Source organism: Dysidea avara, chromosome 12, assembly GCF_963678975.1.
Source record: "Dysidea avara chromosome 12, odDysAvar1.4, whole genome shotgun sequence".
In the NCBI taxonomy this organism is placed as follows: Eukaryota; Metazoa; Porifera; class Demospongiae; order Dictyoceratida; family Dysideidae; genus Dysidea; species Dysidea avara.
Window position 1 is genome coordinate 22,543,585 of NC_089283.1, and position 16,867 is coordinate 22,560,451.

Below are 16,867 nucleotides of genomic sequence, written 5' to 3' on the forward strand. Positions count from 1 at the left end.
TAGCATTGTAACATGTTATAATAGATTTAAAGTCAATATGTGTGTGTGTGTGTCTGCCATGCATATCTAGATCTCAAAGCGGTGGACGCTATCAGCCATTAATGGACCTGATTACAAGATCTGCCAATCTTACCCACAACTTATTTATTTTCCAAAGTCATGTGATGTAAGTGTTTGTGATGTAATTGTACATACGTAACACGACCCACACATTTACAATTATTCAGAGTTGGGGTTGTTAATCTAAAAATGTAACTCATTACTTATTACTCGTTACCTTTACGCCATGTAACACACTACAGTTACATATTTCACACAGCAATAAGTAACAAGTTACATATTACTCGTTACTCTGAGGGCTGTAACTAGTAATATATTACATATTACATTTATTTGTTACTAGCTATAAAGTAAGTCCAACCTTCTAAAATACAAGCTACCAGCCTACAACTACAAGTGACACAGGTTTCTCTGGTGTAATTCAGCCACAAAACACATACTTTGCTCTAGCGTCTTGGCCTCAAAGGCACTCCCCATACACTATCACTCTTTGTTTATGCTGTCTCCAGTGCTGTCTGGGCCTAAAATGCAACCAATCACGAGTCTGACTACAATACGCCTTAAAAGAAGTAACGCGTTACATTTGTTACAATTTCCGGATGTATATATTACTCACTACTTCATCATGTAACGTGTTATATTACTTGTTACTGCAAAAGTGATATTATTACATAGCACGTTACATTTGTAACATGTCACAACCCAACTCTGCAATTATTGTATGTATTCATACTGTGGAACCTGTCTTAGTGCCCACGTATATAGAAAATGTCCCTCTCTGGCCCAAAGATGACAACCAGCTTAGACAAGCTCTGCAAACTTTTGTGACATTGTTCCATTATTTTCTACAGAATTTAGACATGATTACTAGAGGCTCTTCTAAGTTTCGTAGTAAGGTATGTTTTGTGAATGTGTGTACATGTACTATATGTGTTTTTCATACCGTAAACTACAAAAACCTTTTATCTACATTTTTGTCATCGCCTATATCAACGAAAATTAATTATTTTACAATTATAGCTAAATAGCAATCCACTAATTGCTAGCTATACCACAATCCATGGAGGAATTTGGTGTCATGGTTAATTCCATTACTATTCAGCACAGTATCACGAGGAGCTTTGTATTGTCAGGTTTGGGGGTGGGCTCACCAAGTTGCTGTATATATCGAGGTATGACACTGATTGATCCAGCAAAGCTGCTAGCGTTCTGAATTACAGGGTAGCTAGCAGGCACACTTGTAGTGGCTATCTCACGTACACAAACTTTGACATCAGTAGTTTCATTTCACATTTTATTTCTAGCTGTGCTGTGTTTAAATTCGCTGTAATAATGTTTCATCTCCAAAATTTTTCTAGATTTGCAGTAGTTAGCTCTATGTACTGTAGTGTATGCTGATGTAGCAGTCTTCTAGGGTACTGTAATGAAATCATCAAATGCTAAACAGATGTGGTCCGCATAGTTGATATAATCAACTCACACAAGTTAATGTTGTATTAATTCTAAAAACCAAGCGCCCACTTAATACTATCCCCTGCTATAAGTATCATACAGTATGTTAGTACTGTATATTAGGGATCATGGCTTTCTTGCCTAACAATATCACCCAGAAAAACAGCCTTGCCTTTCCTTTTATGACAAATTGGCAGTATTGGTGACCCTAAACCCTTCCAACAAATTTCTATTTATGCTTACTGACTATCTAACAGATGTCTCCAGCCAAGCTTAACTCAACAATGGATATGGCTACGGTCTTGATTTCTTCACTGTTCGACATAGGGCTATGGGCTTGATTTTGACATCGCTTCATCCCGAGATGTGCCTTTTCGCCAATCGCAGTACATACAATACACACATCATGGACTTACCTTTGTCCTCCTTTGTGTCCCAGTTCTTTTCGCTGACAACACAAAGTGTCAATTCATGATATTGTGATATGGCTTCCCTGCGGTTGTGTTGACTATTATGCTTATTGCCGGTATTTTCTGTATCAACTGGATTGATTGCAGAGATGCTTCTTGTACTGTTCTTCATTTATAACTCTGTGTAACAGGCTGGAAACGAAGTGTAATGGCCACTTCACTTTTCAGTAATTGATTGTTGGGGCACATATTCAGGCTCAAAATTATTTTTATGGCATGCCTAACACTATTCTTTCTTTTGAAGCGGTATGCACGGGCTCAGTAGTCACATACATGCACACACACACACACACACACACACACACACACACACACACACACACACACACACACACACACACACACACACACACACACACACACACACACACACACACACACTACACACACTACACACACACACACACACACACTACACACACACTACACACACACTACACACACACTACACACACACTACACACACACACGCACACTTTCCCAGACTTAGCTAGTGTCTGGAGTCCTCAAGGTACAGCCCTTAATCACTCCTGTAGTGGTACAGTATTGTGATTATAAACACTGTGTGTTCTACTAGGGGAGGTTACCCGCACTTGTATGGGTGCACAAAAATCAGAACTTCATGATGCGATGTGCCCAACCTCTGAGTGGAGCCTCAAGCAAGGTATGACATCACCATCACAGCTGTTCCTAAGGTTATGAGTAGTGTCCAGTACGTATGTATATATAAGTACCAATAGCATAGAACTTTCTGTAAGTCTAACAAAATTTGCTTTTTGGATATATACTCTGCATACTTTTCCATGTTAAACATTTATGACCGGATTTGCTAAAAGGTACCTTGTTCACATACAAAATTTTACTCATTTTTTGAACTTTAAAACTTTGTAATGTTTTTATCATTGCATATAACCATCTGAAATTTTCTATGAGTGAAGCTACAATATCTGGCATTATTTTGACACAAAAAGCAGGTTAATCAGTATAAGGAATCAACTGTTATAATATTTTGTTTGCTCATGTGTAGTGTATGGAAAGTACCTTTTCACAAATTTGATCACATTTACGGATATACGTAAATAGTAGAAACAGAAGCTGTATGTGGTAAATTGCCTAGTGGAAAAACAAACTAGTTGTAATGTATATCCCAAGTCTTTATATGGTCATTTTTACTATTTTTAACAAGTCTCCAATGTGAAGTGTTTCACACCCATATATGGTATTTTGTCATTTTTTGTGTAGACTTCTATTGAAGATGAATCACTGATTCAGGGGTCACTAAAGATTGCTCCCAAGCGACAAATGATTATCTTTGATGCACGCTCAGTTCTTGCTGCTGGTGGCAACAAGATTATGGTGAGTCATAAGTGTTGTGTGTGTTAAGTCTGAGAATGAATTTCCTAAACCGATTCTAATTCCTAAGCTATTGTTTAATGAAAGTTCAACAGAAGAAAAGGTTGGCTCTCTTCGTCACCTTCAAGTTAAATGGTGACAAATCACAAAATGGTATATCGTAAATGTGGGGAAAGTTTCGACGAGCAATTTTTTTTCCACAGTTTTAAGCCAAACCTCACAAAAGTTTTTCCTCTTAACCTGAAATTGGTACACAGCTGTACAGTATTTTCCAAAATTTTGCTTACAATGGTGTTGTGGGAGTACTTCAGGAGGCCAGAAAAGTCCAGGTTGTGTACACCCGTGGTGAACATGCTTTTGATGTGGTTCGTTATCTTTGTTTCAAACCACACACAGTATAATTAATATATGCCATATTGTAGTTCCTCTCTGGTTCCCATTTTGAGCAACATACATGGTGGCCATGCACTCAACTATCAATTTGTTAGCAAAGAAGAGCAAGTCATCAACATACACCATTGCAGAGTAGGAGCAGTACAGTGTGGTCAAGCATACAATTTATTCTAGACAAGCGCTAGTAGCATTCTCCAGGCAACTGTGAAACTTTTGTTTCCTTATTTATATAACTTTTAAAGGCGATTTTGACAAATTCATAAAATTTGACTTCCATCAAAATTTCCTCTTTGTTTTGTACACAATAATGGTCATAGGCTTCTTTTTGGGGGTGTGCCTTTACATCAGTAGGGCTTATTTTCATGAATGTATGCTTGTGTCTTTAGGGCAAGGGAACGGAGGATATCTCAAGATATCTTGACTGCAAGTTGGTTCACCTTGATATTCCAAATATTCATGTGGTCAGGGAGAGCTTGGAGCAGCTGAGACTAGTGTGTCACTCGTCGGCTAATACTAGGTGGTTGTCAATGCTTGAGAGCACCCAGTGGCTATCATTTATTAGCTTGATAATGAAGGTACTTATATGTAGACCAAGTACAGAGTAGTGGCTATATTGTAATGCATTGATTGAATTATGAGTAGTGGAGTAAGTGAAGGTCACGTTCACAGTTGTAACTTACTTGACATAGTCACTATAATGAGGTGGTCTTATTAATGAGGTCATGAAGTACACCTTAGCTATGTTTGGGACCTACTTGACATGGTCACTATAATGAGGTGGTCTTATTAATGAGGTCATGAAGTACACCTTAGTTATGTTTGGGACCTACTTGACATGGTCACTATAATGAGGTGGTCTTATTAATGAGGTCATGAAGTACACCTTAGTTATGTTTGGGACCTACTTGACATGGTCACTATAATGAGGTGGTCTTATTAATGAGGTCATGAAGTACACCTTAGCTATGTTTGGGACCTACTTGACATGGTCACTATAATGAGGTGGTCTGATTAATGAGGTAGATAAGCACTATTTGTAGTTGTACTATGCATAGATGGAGTGTTTGTTCTTATGCTTACAACATCTTCTTTGCCTGCAGAGTTCAGTGGTGATTAGCCAGTTTATGGATAAGCAATCTGGTAGTGTACTTGTCCACTGCAGCGATGGATGGGACCGCACCTCTCAATTATCCTCATTATCTCAGCTCATGATGGATCCATACTACCGTACCATTGACGGGTTTATTGTTAGTAATGTGTGAGGGGTCCATCACAGCTTACATGGAGTATGAATCTTCTGTAGTTGCACAATAGTAGATTTCAATTTGGTAGTCTCTTTAGCTAGCCCTTTAGAAATATCTTTGGATTTGCTGTGTTTAAATCCTTCATCATACGATTTGCAATCAGCAGTACGTGATTGACCCCTCTCTGATTTTGAAATCAGTATTGTTAGCGGTCACCATAATTATTGTAGGTGCTTATTGAAAAGGAGTGGCTTTCATTTGGACACAAATTTAAAGACCGTCTGGGTTATTCTACTTCTCCCAATGAGAGGTCTCCGATTTTTCTACAATTTTTAGACTGTGTTTGGCAGGTATGTATTTACCCCATTAACTAGATATTGTAGTGTTTGGTGTTCTTAAGATCCACAGGCAGTTTTCGACAGCATTTGAGTTCAACTCTAAGTTGTTGCTATGTATAGCCGACCATTTGAACACATCATGGTGAGGAATTTAAGTATGGGCTTTTGTTGATAGCATACCACAGTGGTGTAGCGTTCATATCTCAACTTCTCTAGTTTGATTCAATACATACCGTATAGAAATAAGTTTGGAAAATTTGACTTAAATTCTCTACATATCAAAATTGGGTCATATTCATTACAAGTTTTGCCCAAAAATTTTGATAATTTGTTATTTATTTATTTCCTTGTCAAAGTTTTCTTGCTTTACTTATATCAAGGTCAATCATGGAATATTTTACCAAACTATCAATCAGTTTGTGTCTTGATCTTGATAGATTGATCAGACACTATGTATCTTTCGTCAGTTGAATTCAATAGTTTTATTCTGTTTCCCAATTTTGATCTCTGGGATATCTTGATTGATCAAACACTGTACATATATATTGAAGTCTGCTTTGATTATCTTTTAATATAGCTTTTATCAATCAAATTGGTAGTTTGATTGCTTATGTTTTGATTTATATCTTGATTGATCAAGGTTTGGCACGTTCCTGGTCAACTCAGAATGGCAGAAGAATGCAACAAAGTCATTCGTCTCCACCCTGTCACTATGGGCACACGTTCTAGCAGCTAAAGAGAGTTACATCAGTGACTCTTACCGGCCACTGGACGAGGTGAGCCACTTTGTGTGCATGTGACACACTCTATCCAAATAAAGCACATATAAACATACAGACCTATAGCCTGTCAGTATTAGATACTTAAAAGCAGTTTCTCATCACTGCCATTTTTTGTGCTGCATCAAAAACAAATTTGGTGCATTATAGACCTTATTCACTGAATTAATTTCATAGCGCTTACAATCTGTTGCGAAGGAGTTGTCCGCCAATATTCGCCATTTGCAGTACCAAAACCATAGTAACATCACAATTCTCCGCCAAATTCGCCATTTGCAGTACCATAACTATGGTAACATGATAGCAACCGTTGTGCTCGCCCAGTTTTAGAACTCAAAATGGCGTCCGAAAGACCATCACCATGGCAAATAGGGAGCCTTTTATGGCTTCACGTGACATCAGAGGGCACTTACTGTTCTAAATGAATAAGGTCTATAGATGATCAAGTTTATGTGTGTTGGAGAGTCCAGTTAGAGTACTCCATATTGGCATAAGGGCTCATTTTTTCTGAATAGCTGGGAATGAGTGATATATTGTCTGTCATATATAGGGCTCAAACAGATATTTATTGAGTAATATTTGAGGTTTTAACAAGTTGCTTGCTACCAACGCTTAATGGATAGCAATGTCATAGACTCTGGTTCTATCAACAGTAAGTACTGAGGAGAGTGTCTTTCCCAGTTATGCATTATAAACTCTTCATTACATTCAGTCATTTATGTAAGAGAAGTTTTTTTTTAAACTACAAGGAAATTCATTGTCTTTTTAGTCTTTATTCCTTCGAGAGAAACCATATTTGTGAGAGACTGAGTTGTGTATTTGCCAGTGTTGAGTGATAGCAAATATTAGCTAGCCTTGTAGCTAATGAAAAACTGAATGACAAAATCTTACGAAGATTTGGTTAATACCTAATATGACTTATAATTGTGTCCATGCAGGAAGTATGCTTGTAGGTGACAGGGCATTGTAATAAGCAATGTAGTTGCATGGGCAACCAATAAAATTGTGCAGGCTTGTTACCGTACTTATTAATAGCATGTGATAGTGATTTCACTACTACTATCGTTGAGCTGAAGTTCTTGAAGTTTGGCTCATTTTAAAGACATTTTAAAATCTTTTCATTCAAATGTCTGATCCTTTATTTATGACCAATCAAAGTTTTCTCCATTTATTTTCTTGTAGAAACCATAAAAGTACATAGTCTGTTATGACCCTTGTAATGAAGTCAAACTGAACGTGTTTGCTCTTGACACCATGGCCAACCATGTACTGTCACATGGTTGGCTGAAATGTTATTTCTCTTGAGAATAGTCATGCTTTTTAGCTGTTTTCTCACCTAGTTCATTGTGAGTGATGACTGGTCAAAATAATTCGTATAGTGTGTTTCAGCATTTGAAACATGTTCTATCTTATTCTAGGCATGTCCCCACAAAAATTTTCAAGAAGTTAATGTGGTAACAATTTTGAACAGAACCATACAAATGTACCTGACTGTTATATTTGAGTGCATGAACCGCTCTATTAGAAAAGTGGAGAGCCTCAAAAATTAAAGTGGAGGGACTCTAGCCCACCTGGTCTCCCCCTACTGCCACACTGTGCTATTGACTGTCACGATCACGACGACCTATCACAACAGTATTGATACTATCACTCAGCATTTGTTGTAGGTGTTAATGCCGGAGTACAACATTAGAAGACTTCAATTGTGGGATGAGTATTTCCTTCGTTATGATATCACTTCATTATCAATGAAAGATGAAGAAGAGACCATAACACAACAAGTAAGCATCTACAAGATGTTCTTTATTTGTTTATATTTTGTATATGGCCTTCCTATGTGGATGACTGGCACTATCATTTAAATCAATTCTTCCCCCCCCCCCCCCCCCCTTAATGTTTACTTGGCTACTGTGTGTCTTTTTCTATTATCTGTTAGGCTAGCAAGGTGTCTAGCATGGTGGTGTGGGCATCAGATGATCAAGTCAGTGAGTGTAAGAGTTGCAGGAAGGAGTTTACTGTCATCCGTCGCAAACACCACTGCCGAGCTTGTGGAGACATATTCTGTAACCAATGCTCTAGTCAGCAACACAGTCTACCCCATCTTGGCTATCCTGCTCCTGTAAGAGTCCATATATCTCATAATAGAAAGCTTTTAGAGATGATTCAGAATTTTGCTATATTTTATAGCATGTTTGTAGGTGGAACGAATAATAACTGAAAACCCAGGAGTTTATTGAGATAGGTGTTTAATTTAACCACCATATATAATTGAATAGATAACTGTCTCATACAGAGTTCAGGACACCCTATCTGTATTGGTGTACACACATTTAGGCACCTAAAATCAGGACACCTCACTGATAGGGACACTTCAACATAACCATGTCTACTTTATATACCTCAAACTCAATTCTTATAATGCACTACATATTGACAGGTCAGAGTGTGTGATGGCTGTCAGAAGAGATTGAAGGAGACTGATGAGGTATAGCTAGGGTACGGTATTATAATACAAAACTTATTCTGCATGGTTATCTACTTCTATATAGGACTATGTTGTCATCCCTCCTGATAAAAAGAATAAAAGATAAACATCCGTATATTAATTATAATAATTGTTTGTAATCATATTGTATCTTTATAAAGCTATAATAACTTTCATGTGTCCTTTTATTTGCAGTTTAAATGGGCTACTTTTAAGCTCAAACAGCTCAAACATAATTGAATATTCCGACATTTGTTTTAGTAGGTAGATGATATCTGATGAGCAATTTTCTGATAATGTGAGTTGACCAATGCTCCTTTTATTATTATTTTTTTAGCTACAAAGCTTATATATAATGTGAACAATATATTATTACAATCATCAAAAGTTGTATTTAGTAGTGTGGTACATATTCCTCTGGACAGAAGCTCGGTCCTTCTATTGGTTCAGCCGGTACACCTCGCCTGAAACAGATAAATGAACACGTGATGGTGAGCAATAAAGGTTACCTCAGTAGACGACATCTGTGGTTGTGTAGTCGAGGTGCTGCACTGTTAGCATTAGTAGTCCTGGCCATTTGGCTCCATAGCTTTTCACCAACAGCACTAGCACGAGGCCTGTGGTAAAACAATTACACAAGTTTTCTAAATGCTACAATTTCAGTATAGCATACAATATATATGTCAGCATCTTATAACAACACCCCATCCCAGGTTGCTGAACTTCATTCAGCTCATTTAGAGTGATAGATGGAAGTATATTGAGTACATACTGTAGGCTATAAGTCAAGATTACATAAAATTGGCCTATTCCAGGATTGTGTACATTAACAACTATACTCACCACAGCCTAGACAGTAAGTTGGTACCATCCACAAATTCTGCCCACAATGCTGCCCCTCCACCCATCACAAGTTCCTTCTGTGCCTCAGTGCCATTGAAGTTTTGTGGGTCACAGGTATAATACTATATTACAAAAAGAGCTTGATACCATTTTTTATGATAAAAGACATACCTTAACCCAGTCTTTCCCATAGGAGATGTGGTTAAGATACCAACAAGCTGACAATATTACTTTATAACCGGCTGCTGTCACTCTCTCCATCTCTTGTTGAAACTTGTTTCCCTTCCATACACTGATCACTGTGTCATTTCTGATCTGAAGAGGAATCGTGTAAAGAATGATGTCAACAACTGTTATCTATAATATTACTATAGTGGAACCTGGCCATCATCTTCTGATCCAGGTACCATAATGCTATACCAATACTGGTCCTAATGATACCTCTGCATCTTTAAGAAGGAGTTACAGAGTGATGCCTACTAATGCTCACATACAGGAAAGGCATTCCTTCTACTCAAGAAGGTGACAAAAAACACTTATAATAGTGATGTAATAGGTTCTGTCAATAATAATGCATATATTTCAGGTAGAGTCAAAATATGCTCAAAATTTTATCCAAAGGAATTTCCCAAATTTTTCACCTATTATACTCTTCCCATTATGCTCCTAGGTTAACAACATTTCTTACAATTATCTTGGAACATTTTAACCAGTGAATGCTCTATTAGAATGTTTCACTACAAAATGACTTGAATGCATTTGAATGCTCTAAATCAGTTGACATGTTCCACTGACTGCTCTATTAGAGAGTATCAATTTTATCTTCAAGGAATTAAGCTCCATAGTTTGAAATATCCACCTAATATGCTAGCATTATGCTGGCATAGCACACTAACCTATTATGCATTTATTAGGCTGGCATATTTGATGCAGGCCTACAAAACAATGCAAGCGAATTTATTTAAAGCAGTGAAGAAAGCTTCAAATTAATCACCTCAGTATTATTATTATTCTAGCGTGCTAATTATATGACCATGCCATATATGCTGCAGCTCCACAACCCTTCCTTCAGCTATACAGCTACTACAACACAATACATGGTTTATTTTGTAACTGAAAGCAAGCCCTATATTATATTAAAAGGGTCGGTATCAACATGTCAAGTTGTACAATCACACATGCCATTATGGACACTGTTGGGGAAATACATGTGACCTACTCTGTAGTCTACCTGGATAAGAGAGGTTCATTTTACTAACATTCATACTCACCTCAACACCATTGTCAAATATTTCCTGCCACACAAGATAACTCTTTCCTAGTTTATCAACAATGTCAATTAGTCTACATATACAGAGTAGTGATAATGTTAGCGTAACATGTTAGGGACTCATCACCTCTGTTCATAATACTCTTCTAGTTTAGCATATTTAGTTAAATTCTTTGCAGCCATCCACTTCTTAATATCAGGATTACTTTCCCTATAGTTGATAAGTAACAGGTTTAGTTGTCAACAATGTCACTAACCAACAAGTAAAGGACACCTCATCCCCACCAAGATGAAGATATTGATCAGGGAACACTTCCGATATCTCCTTGTAGAAAGACTCTAGGAAAGTGTAGGTGGACTCCAATATGGGATTAATTGGACCATGTCTAGTAATGTTAACCATCAGTTAGTGAGGTGGTATACACACACAGAACACACACACATACCCGGTCACAATGGTGGTATTGACTTTGTAACAAGGTGTTAGAAGATTAGGTTGTCCGTTGCCCCAACTAGCAGTGTGACCCTACAAGCAACCATTACCATGACGATGATGTAATCTGTGTACACTGGAACCAACCAAAATTAGTGTCTGGTCAGTTTATGCACCACAGGGCCCTTTGGGAGTTATTATTTTTGTGAAATATTTCAAGCTACTGAAAAAGAAACCTAGTTAAGTAGTAAATATTCAAATGAGAACTTTGAAGACCGAAGTGAAAGTGATGAAAGGCTCCACATGAACAGCAGTTGGACAAGGCTCAGTCATTCCTAAGAGATAGGGTAAGGCAAAAGCAAGTCAGAGGGAATGGTGGTGGTAACATAACCTTTGGCATGAGCCTGGGTCAAAACACTGCCAGTGTAGATCTTGATGGTAACTAGTCACAGTCCTGTTTTTAGTCACATCTTCCCATGGGTGGCCCTACACTGCATATAGATCAAAATATAAGTGACTCACAGGAGTGTCAAATTCTGGTATCACTCTGATGCCACGCTCTTTAGCGTACTCTATCACTGCGGCCACATCCGATTGTGAGTAGACATGATTTTGAGCGTAAGCACCCTGTAGATCAACGATCAAAGTAATATCAAGAATCATATGATAAGTTTAACACCTTTCCACTCAGATCAGGGAATGAATAGCTCTGATAAGGGAACGACTGATCATCAACAATGTGCCAGTGAAGAACATTGAACTTATCATAAGCCATCACATCCTTTAGGTCAATGGGAGTTGATAATACAACCACATTGGGAACAAGCTTACCAAATGTCGATATATCACTTCTAATGGGATAAAATGTCTTGCAGTATCCATCAGAATGGAACGGAAATGAAAACGTGGTTTATCAGATATAGTGCACACCGACACATAATACTAGAGAATAACAGATTGTTGTAACTAATTTAAGTAGTAGGATTTACATGACATGTTAACTCACAGCCCCAGTATCATCTTGGTGAACTAACTGACTAAATGTCTCAATACCTGCAATGATTATATTGTAGTATCAGGATTAATAGCTAGTGCACACGCACGCACACATATACTACACACACACAAAAGAAAGCAAAAGTAAAGCCTTCAGCTACTGCTAGCATGGTCATGCCTACCCAGTGAAACAACATTGGGACACCTGTGTGCTATGAGTCAGTGTAGGCAAATCCTCCTGAGGCAGGACTATAATAGAATCACAAAAGTCTGTAACATGTCTCACAGGTGAAGGTATGGGAACCACCTGGACCTTCACCCATTACGTGAGACATGGACAGTTGGCATGGTACCCATTGGTGTTACAGCTGGATGGGCTGAATAAAGTTTCTTGTTCATAGAAACAACAGCAACAGGGCATAGCTGAGCATCAAAACCTGGAACACTTTACCATACTACTTGGCTATATGCCCGACCACACAAACGCATACATACGATACACACGCATAGGGGTGGGCCTAGTATATGAACACCAGTCAATATTCTAATAGAGCAGTCATTATTTTTTAAAATGTAGTATCTATAGCTCCTGGGATTGTAACTAGTGTTGCACCAATATGAGATTTTGCCGATATTCCAGTAACCGATATTGGATAATATTTTCAAGCCGATAAATGTAGCTGATCCGATATAGCACAGCATGTCTATCTTGTAGCAATTTTTTACTAGAAATTTGATTGTGAAAGGTCAATTTAGCTTGTTTATAGCAGCAGTATTGCTATAACAACAGCTGACAATATAATGAAGCAGTAATAACAACATTGTAATACAGGAAAATGCAACTTGATGCATTTGTAAACATCACGAGCATGTATTTCTATATACATACAAATATCTGTATCTGTTACTTTTTTCATTGTGGTACCGATCCGATACCGATATACAAAAAAACACAGCCACTATATGGTATTTCCGATAACCGATCCGATTATCGGTGCAACACTAATTGTAACCCATTTTTTCATTGTTACAATATCAGACTCTGGATCAATCACGGACAGCTGTAGCCAATAAGTAGTTCACACTGAGCAGAGCTACCATAATTTGCTTTATTTTCACTGTAAAACGCCACCATTGATTTCACAACTTTCCCACCCAGGCTTTTGAAGGCTGTACCTGATTTTACAGCTTGACTGTTTTTGTGTGGATTTCATTTGTTATTATATTTTAAATATCTCAAACCCTGGTTATTTGGCTTAACTTCTTTGTACCAATTTGCTTCTTATCTACAGGCATAATAATGATTTTGGTGATTATGGACAAAAAATGTAGAAAACAAAAAAAAATTGTTGACTAAAGTAAATCCCTGACCCATGGACACTGTGTACTCCAACCACCAGTCCCAGCTACCCACTTTCCTTTCTTTTCCACCATATATATATATATAAATGCAAGTGAAGAAAGACGCTTTATTAAGAAGGAACATGTCCGGTGAACAAGAAACCAATGCTGAACCTGACCCTAATGCTGAGGTTTGTCCATTAAGCATAATGTGTTTGTATTGAAGGTAAGTTTTTGGTGAATTCGAAGTGAATTAGGGTTGGCCCGCTTGCCAGGAGGGTCACTAACCCTAGCTCACCTCAAACTCACCAAATTCATACAACTAGTCTTGATAATTGAGTTGTTCTGGTCAGTGTCAATAGCTTTCGGTGTTGTTGGTGTCAATAGCCACTGTGAACACGATACAGAATGGCCAGCTAGTAAAGTCTTGTGTTACTGTATGTATATGTTTGTGGGGAGGCATGTCCTTTTGTACAACCCAGTCTTTTGACAAAACTGATAACAAATAAATAAATGGCCACACTGGCACAGCTGGTATATAACCTTCAGTGCTGGTCACTGTAAAGCTTGAACAATAACAATAACTACCTCTCAGAGCCCCATACACAGTTGTTGCTGTCAGTATGGCACTGTAGACTCCTGTAGTAGTCTCATTCTTGAATTCTAGTGTATCTGTGTGAGATGAGTTGTTATTAGGAGCAGGGTGATATTTGGGTGCTCACATGACTCGTCTGTTTCTAGTGCCAGAGTTTCGTCATTCGATACAACGTTCACTTCCAACATTTCTAGCATATCCACACCCAGTTTAACATTAGGGTTCTTAGCTTTCATAGTGTCTGGCACTATAAATGGCCTGTACCGCTCAAAGGCTGAGGTTAGTGTTGGCAGCTCTCCACCCTGGCCACTCCCTTGAAAAGTGAACGTAGCGTCATCTATGCCGTATTGTAGCCCCGGATCGCATTTAACTGAATATGGTATAGGCCACAGATAATCCACAGGATTAATAGTATCACTGGTCACTGCTGTGAAGAGCACAGCCAACCACACTCCGACATCGTAAGATCGCATTTTCTTTCCTCGTGATGTGACGTGCGTGACGAGACGAGAGTACGCATACACAGGACTATCAAATTTCCGGAAATAAGACGCATATTGCATGTCGAGATGATCATGATCGTGATCATGATCGGTAACCACGGAAACCTTGCATGCCTGCCTGTAATTCTCTGCCAGGTCTTCATCTGATAGCTTATATATAGACCTGGCTGATTGAATTTCTTCACAAGAATAAATTTAGTGCCTCATATGTGCCGGGCTCATGACATATGTACTACACTGACTACTACAATGGCAAAATAAAGAGTTTGCTAAGTTATTAAATATGCAAACCTCAATTACAGCGTATAGCTAACAGATTATGAAATAAAGTAATTCTGCAGTTTCTGTGTAAAGTGACCATAGTCGTTACATGTAGCTTCAAGGTAAGGAGTTCCACAATCTTACTAGCTAATTGCAGAGGGGGGAGTTAAAAGAGTCACAAGTACATTTGGGTAGGTGTTGTAGATGGTATTGGTGCCCACAGGTGTTATGAGTAACAGATAAAGATGCATCATTTTAAAACTCTGTAATAGAACATTCACCACTGATCTCTGGCAATGAATGAATTCAAGCCATGCATGCGTATATAGCTAGCTAGCTAATATAAATCAAAGTGGCAATTAATGTTTCATGCAGGAAACCATATTCATCTATGTTAAAGAAACAACACAGAAAAGGCTTACTGTCACATATTAAATAATTTGCAGTTGTATAGATTTCATTGGTTAGTGATCAGCAACTAAAGATGTATGTATACATCAATAGTTCTCAGTAAAGAGTCAACTCTGTTCAATATACATATGGTAGCAAAGATTTTCAAACACTCACTTAAGCAGTCTGAATGCTGTTGATTTTTGTGTAGAATTGTTCATAAGGCCTGGAGAGTGGCATACACAAGACCATGTACATTTCAATTGCAAAATATTCGGCTTGGCAGGCTAAGTGTGCCCATGCAGATGCTAGCTTTCATACTCAGAGGATTCTCAATAGTTGTGTGTAGTGGCGTTCTATTATTATTATTAGCACTTTACAGTGACCAGCACTGAAGGTCTGACAGTAACATGTGCTGCAGCCTTAGGATTACCTAACCTAACAGGAACTGGAAACCTTACATGATTACTTAACTTAGCTATATAATATTAGAGTATTTCTGTTATGGGGTGTAGGAAGCATGTGCCCCCCCTTGGATTTGCCGCCGCTAATTATAGCTTTCTGGCTGACCTTGCAGCATGATGCATGGAGAGTTGTGTCAGAATAGCTAATAGGCTAATAATAACAGTGTGACTATTATCTCCTCATGATTAGCGACCCACCGGATGCACTAAACTGGTATAAGGTGAGTTGCATTGTGTAAGAATGCATCATTTTTGATACAATTCTGAAACTTTCCACACAAATTCCACTCCTTATGACATTTACTTTTTGATATAGTGCTATCACAGATTTGACATTTGGTGACCTTTACAGCCATCTTTGCATTGAAAATTTATCGTTTGCCTTTTTCTCCCCGAGACATTATTTTACATAGTTTAACATGGTTTCAAGTTATGGTCTTACTAAAAGTAACGACTTGGTTTTTATTTGAAGTCAATACTGAGGTGATTCATTTATTAGCCATGAAATTATACAAGGTTACCTGCTCATTGGTAATTTAGGCTGAATAGTTCCAAGAATTTTGTCACTAATAAAATGGTCATAACTTTGGAGTGGAATGAGCTATTTACTTCAAACAATTAAAAGTCAGGTACCTTTATTTGAAACCATATTTTAGCAGTGTAAAATGATGCTCTCAGGGATATAAAATAATGCAGAAATGGTAAAGTTTCAATGTAAAATTGGCTGTAAAGGTCACCAAAGGTAAATGGCACTATACGTATATAAAAATAAATGTCACAAGGAGTGTAATTTGTGTGGAAAGTTTCATAATTGTAGATTGCAGGGGCTGTACATGTTCTTTCTGCGCAGTTGAATAGATGCACAGCTTGTGCTTGTATGGCCAATTTATGGAGTCTGCCAACTCTTCTGTGTTGGGAACTGCTTATGCTTGCTAGTCTACAGCCATTATAGTTGAGTGGCATGGTGCAATAAATGGGCATTTTGTGCATGACAAGCTAGGCTAAAGTTTGAATGAACTGCTCTACAACTGCATCAAGCTAGGAAGACATTGGTGGGCTAATGGGGTATTTACACTGCAGAAGATTTAACAGAGAATTCACGATCACGATCAGGGTAGTTTCTGAGGTTTCGAAAAACTAGTCAAGCAAGATTGAGATACAAGAGAAGCACCTAATAGAACAGTTATCATATTATGA

General features: G+C 37.9%; 2 protein-coding genes across 3 annotated transcripts in view; one reads left to right on the top strand and one right to left on the bottom strand.

The window, feature by feature from the left end:
- The window catches only part of LOC136240591 (myotubularin-related protein 2-like), a 15,074-nt gene extending 6,312 nt beyond the window's left edge, over positions 1–8,762 (top strand). Inside the window, exons 10-22 of one of the 2 annotated variants that reach the window (XM_066031602.1) lie at positions 71–166; positions 912–956; positions 2,560–2,646; positions 3,225–3,338; positions 4,115–4,303; positions 4,829–4,975; positions 5,203–5,322; positions 5,373–5,452; positions 5,951–6,086; positions 7,757–7,870; positions 8,026–8,208; positions 8,527–8,585; positions 8,639–8,762. In XM_066031602.1, coding sequence (XP_065887674.1) covers positions 71–166; positions 912–956; positions 2,560–2,646; positions 3,225–3,338; positions 4,115–4,303; positions 4,829–4,975; positions 5,203–5,322; positions 5,373–5,452; positions 5,951–6,086; positions 7,757–7,870; positions 8,026–8,208; positions 8,527–8,580 — 1,365 coding nt within the window. In that variant the 3' untranslated portion in view covers positions 8,581–8,585; positions 8,639–8,762. The remainder of the gene's footprint in view (positions 1–70; positions 167–911; positions 957–2,559; positions 2,647–3,224; positions 3,339–4,114; positions 4,304–4,828; positions 4,976–5,202; positions 5,323–5,372; positions 5,453–5,950; positions 6,087–7,756; positions 7,871–8,025; positions 8,209–8,526; positions 8,586–8,638) is intronic. The other variant, XM_066031601.1, reaches the window with a different exon arrangement.
- Positions 8,763–8,873: 111 nt separating this feature from the next.
- Positions 8,874–14,580, bottom strand: LOC136240596 (beta-hexosaminidase subunit beta-like). The gene is made up of 14 exons (XM_066031607.1): positions 14,180–14,580; positions 14,046–14,129; positions 12,127–12,173; positions 11,952–12,062; positions 11,800–11,901; positions 11,643–11,747; positions 11,134–11,213; positions 10,945–11,073; positions 10,815–10,898; positions 10,689–10,761; positions 9,589–9,732; positions 9,418–9,539; positions 9,084–9,191; positions 8,874–9,038 (listed from the first exon to the last, which is right to left on the bottom strand). Exons 1-14 carry the CDS (start codon positions 14,523–14,525, stop codon positions 8,969–8,971), a joined length of 1,605 nt encoding a protein of 534 aa, XP_065887679.1. The 5' UTR covers positions 14,526–14,580; the 3' UTR covers positions 8,874–8,968.
- Positions 14,581–16,867: the final 2,287 nt, after the last annotated feature.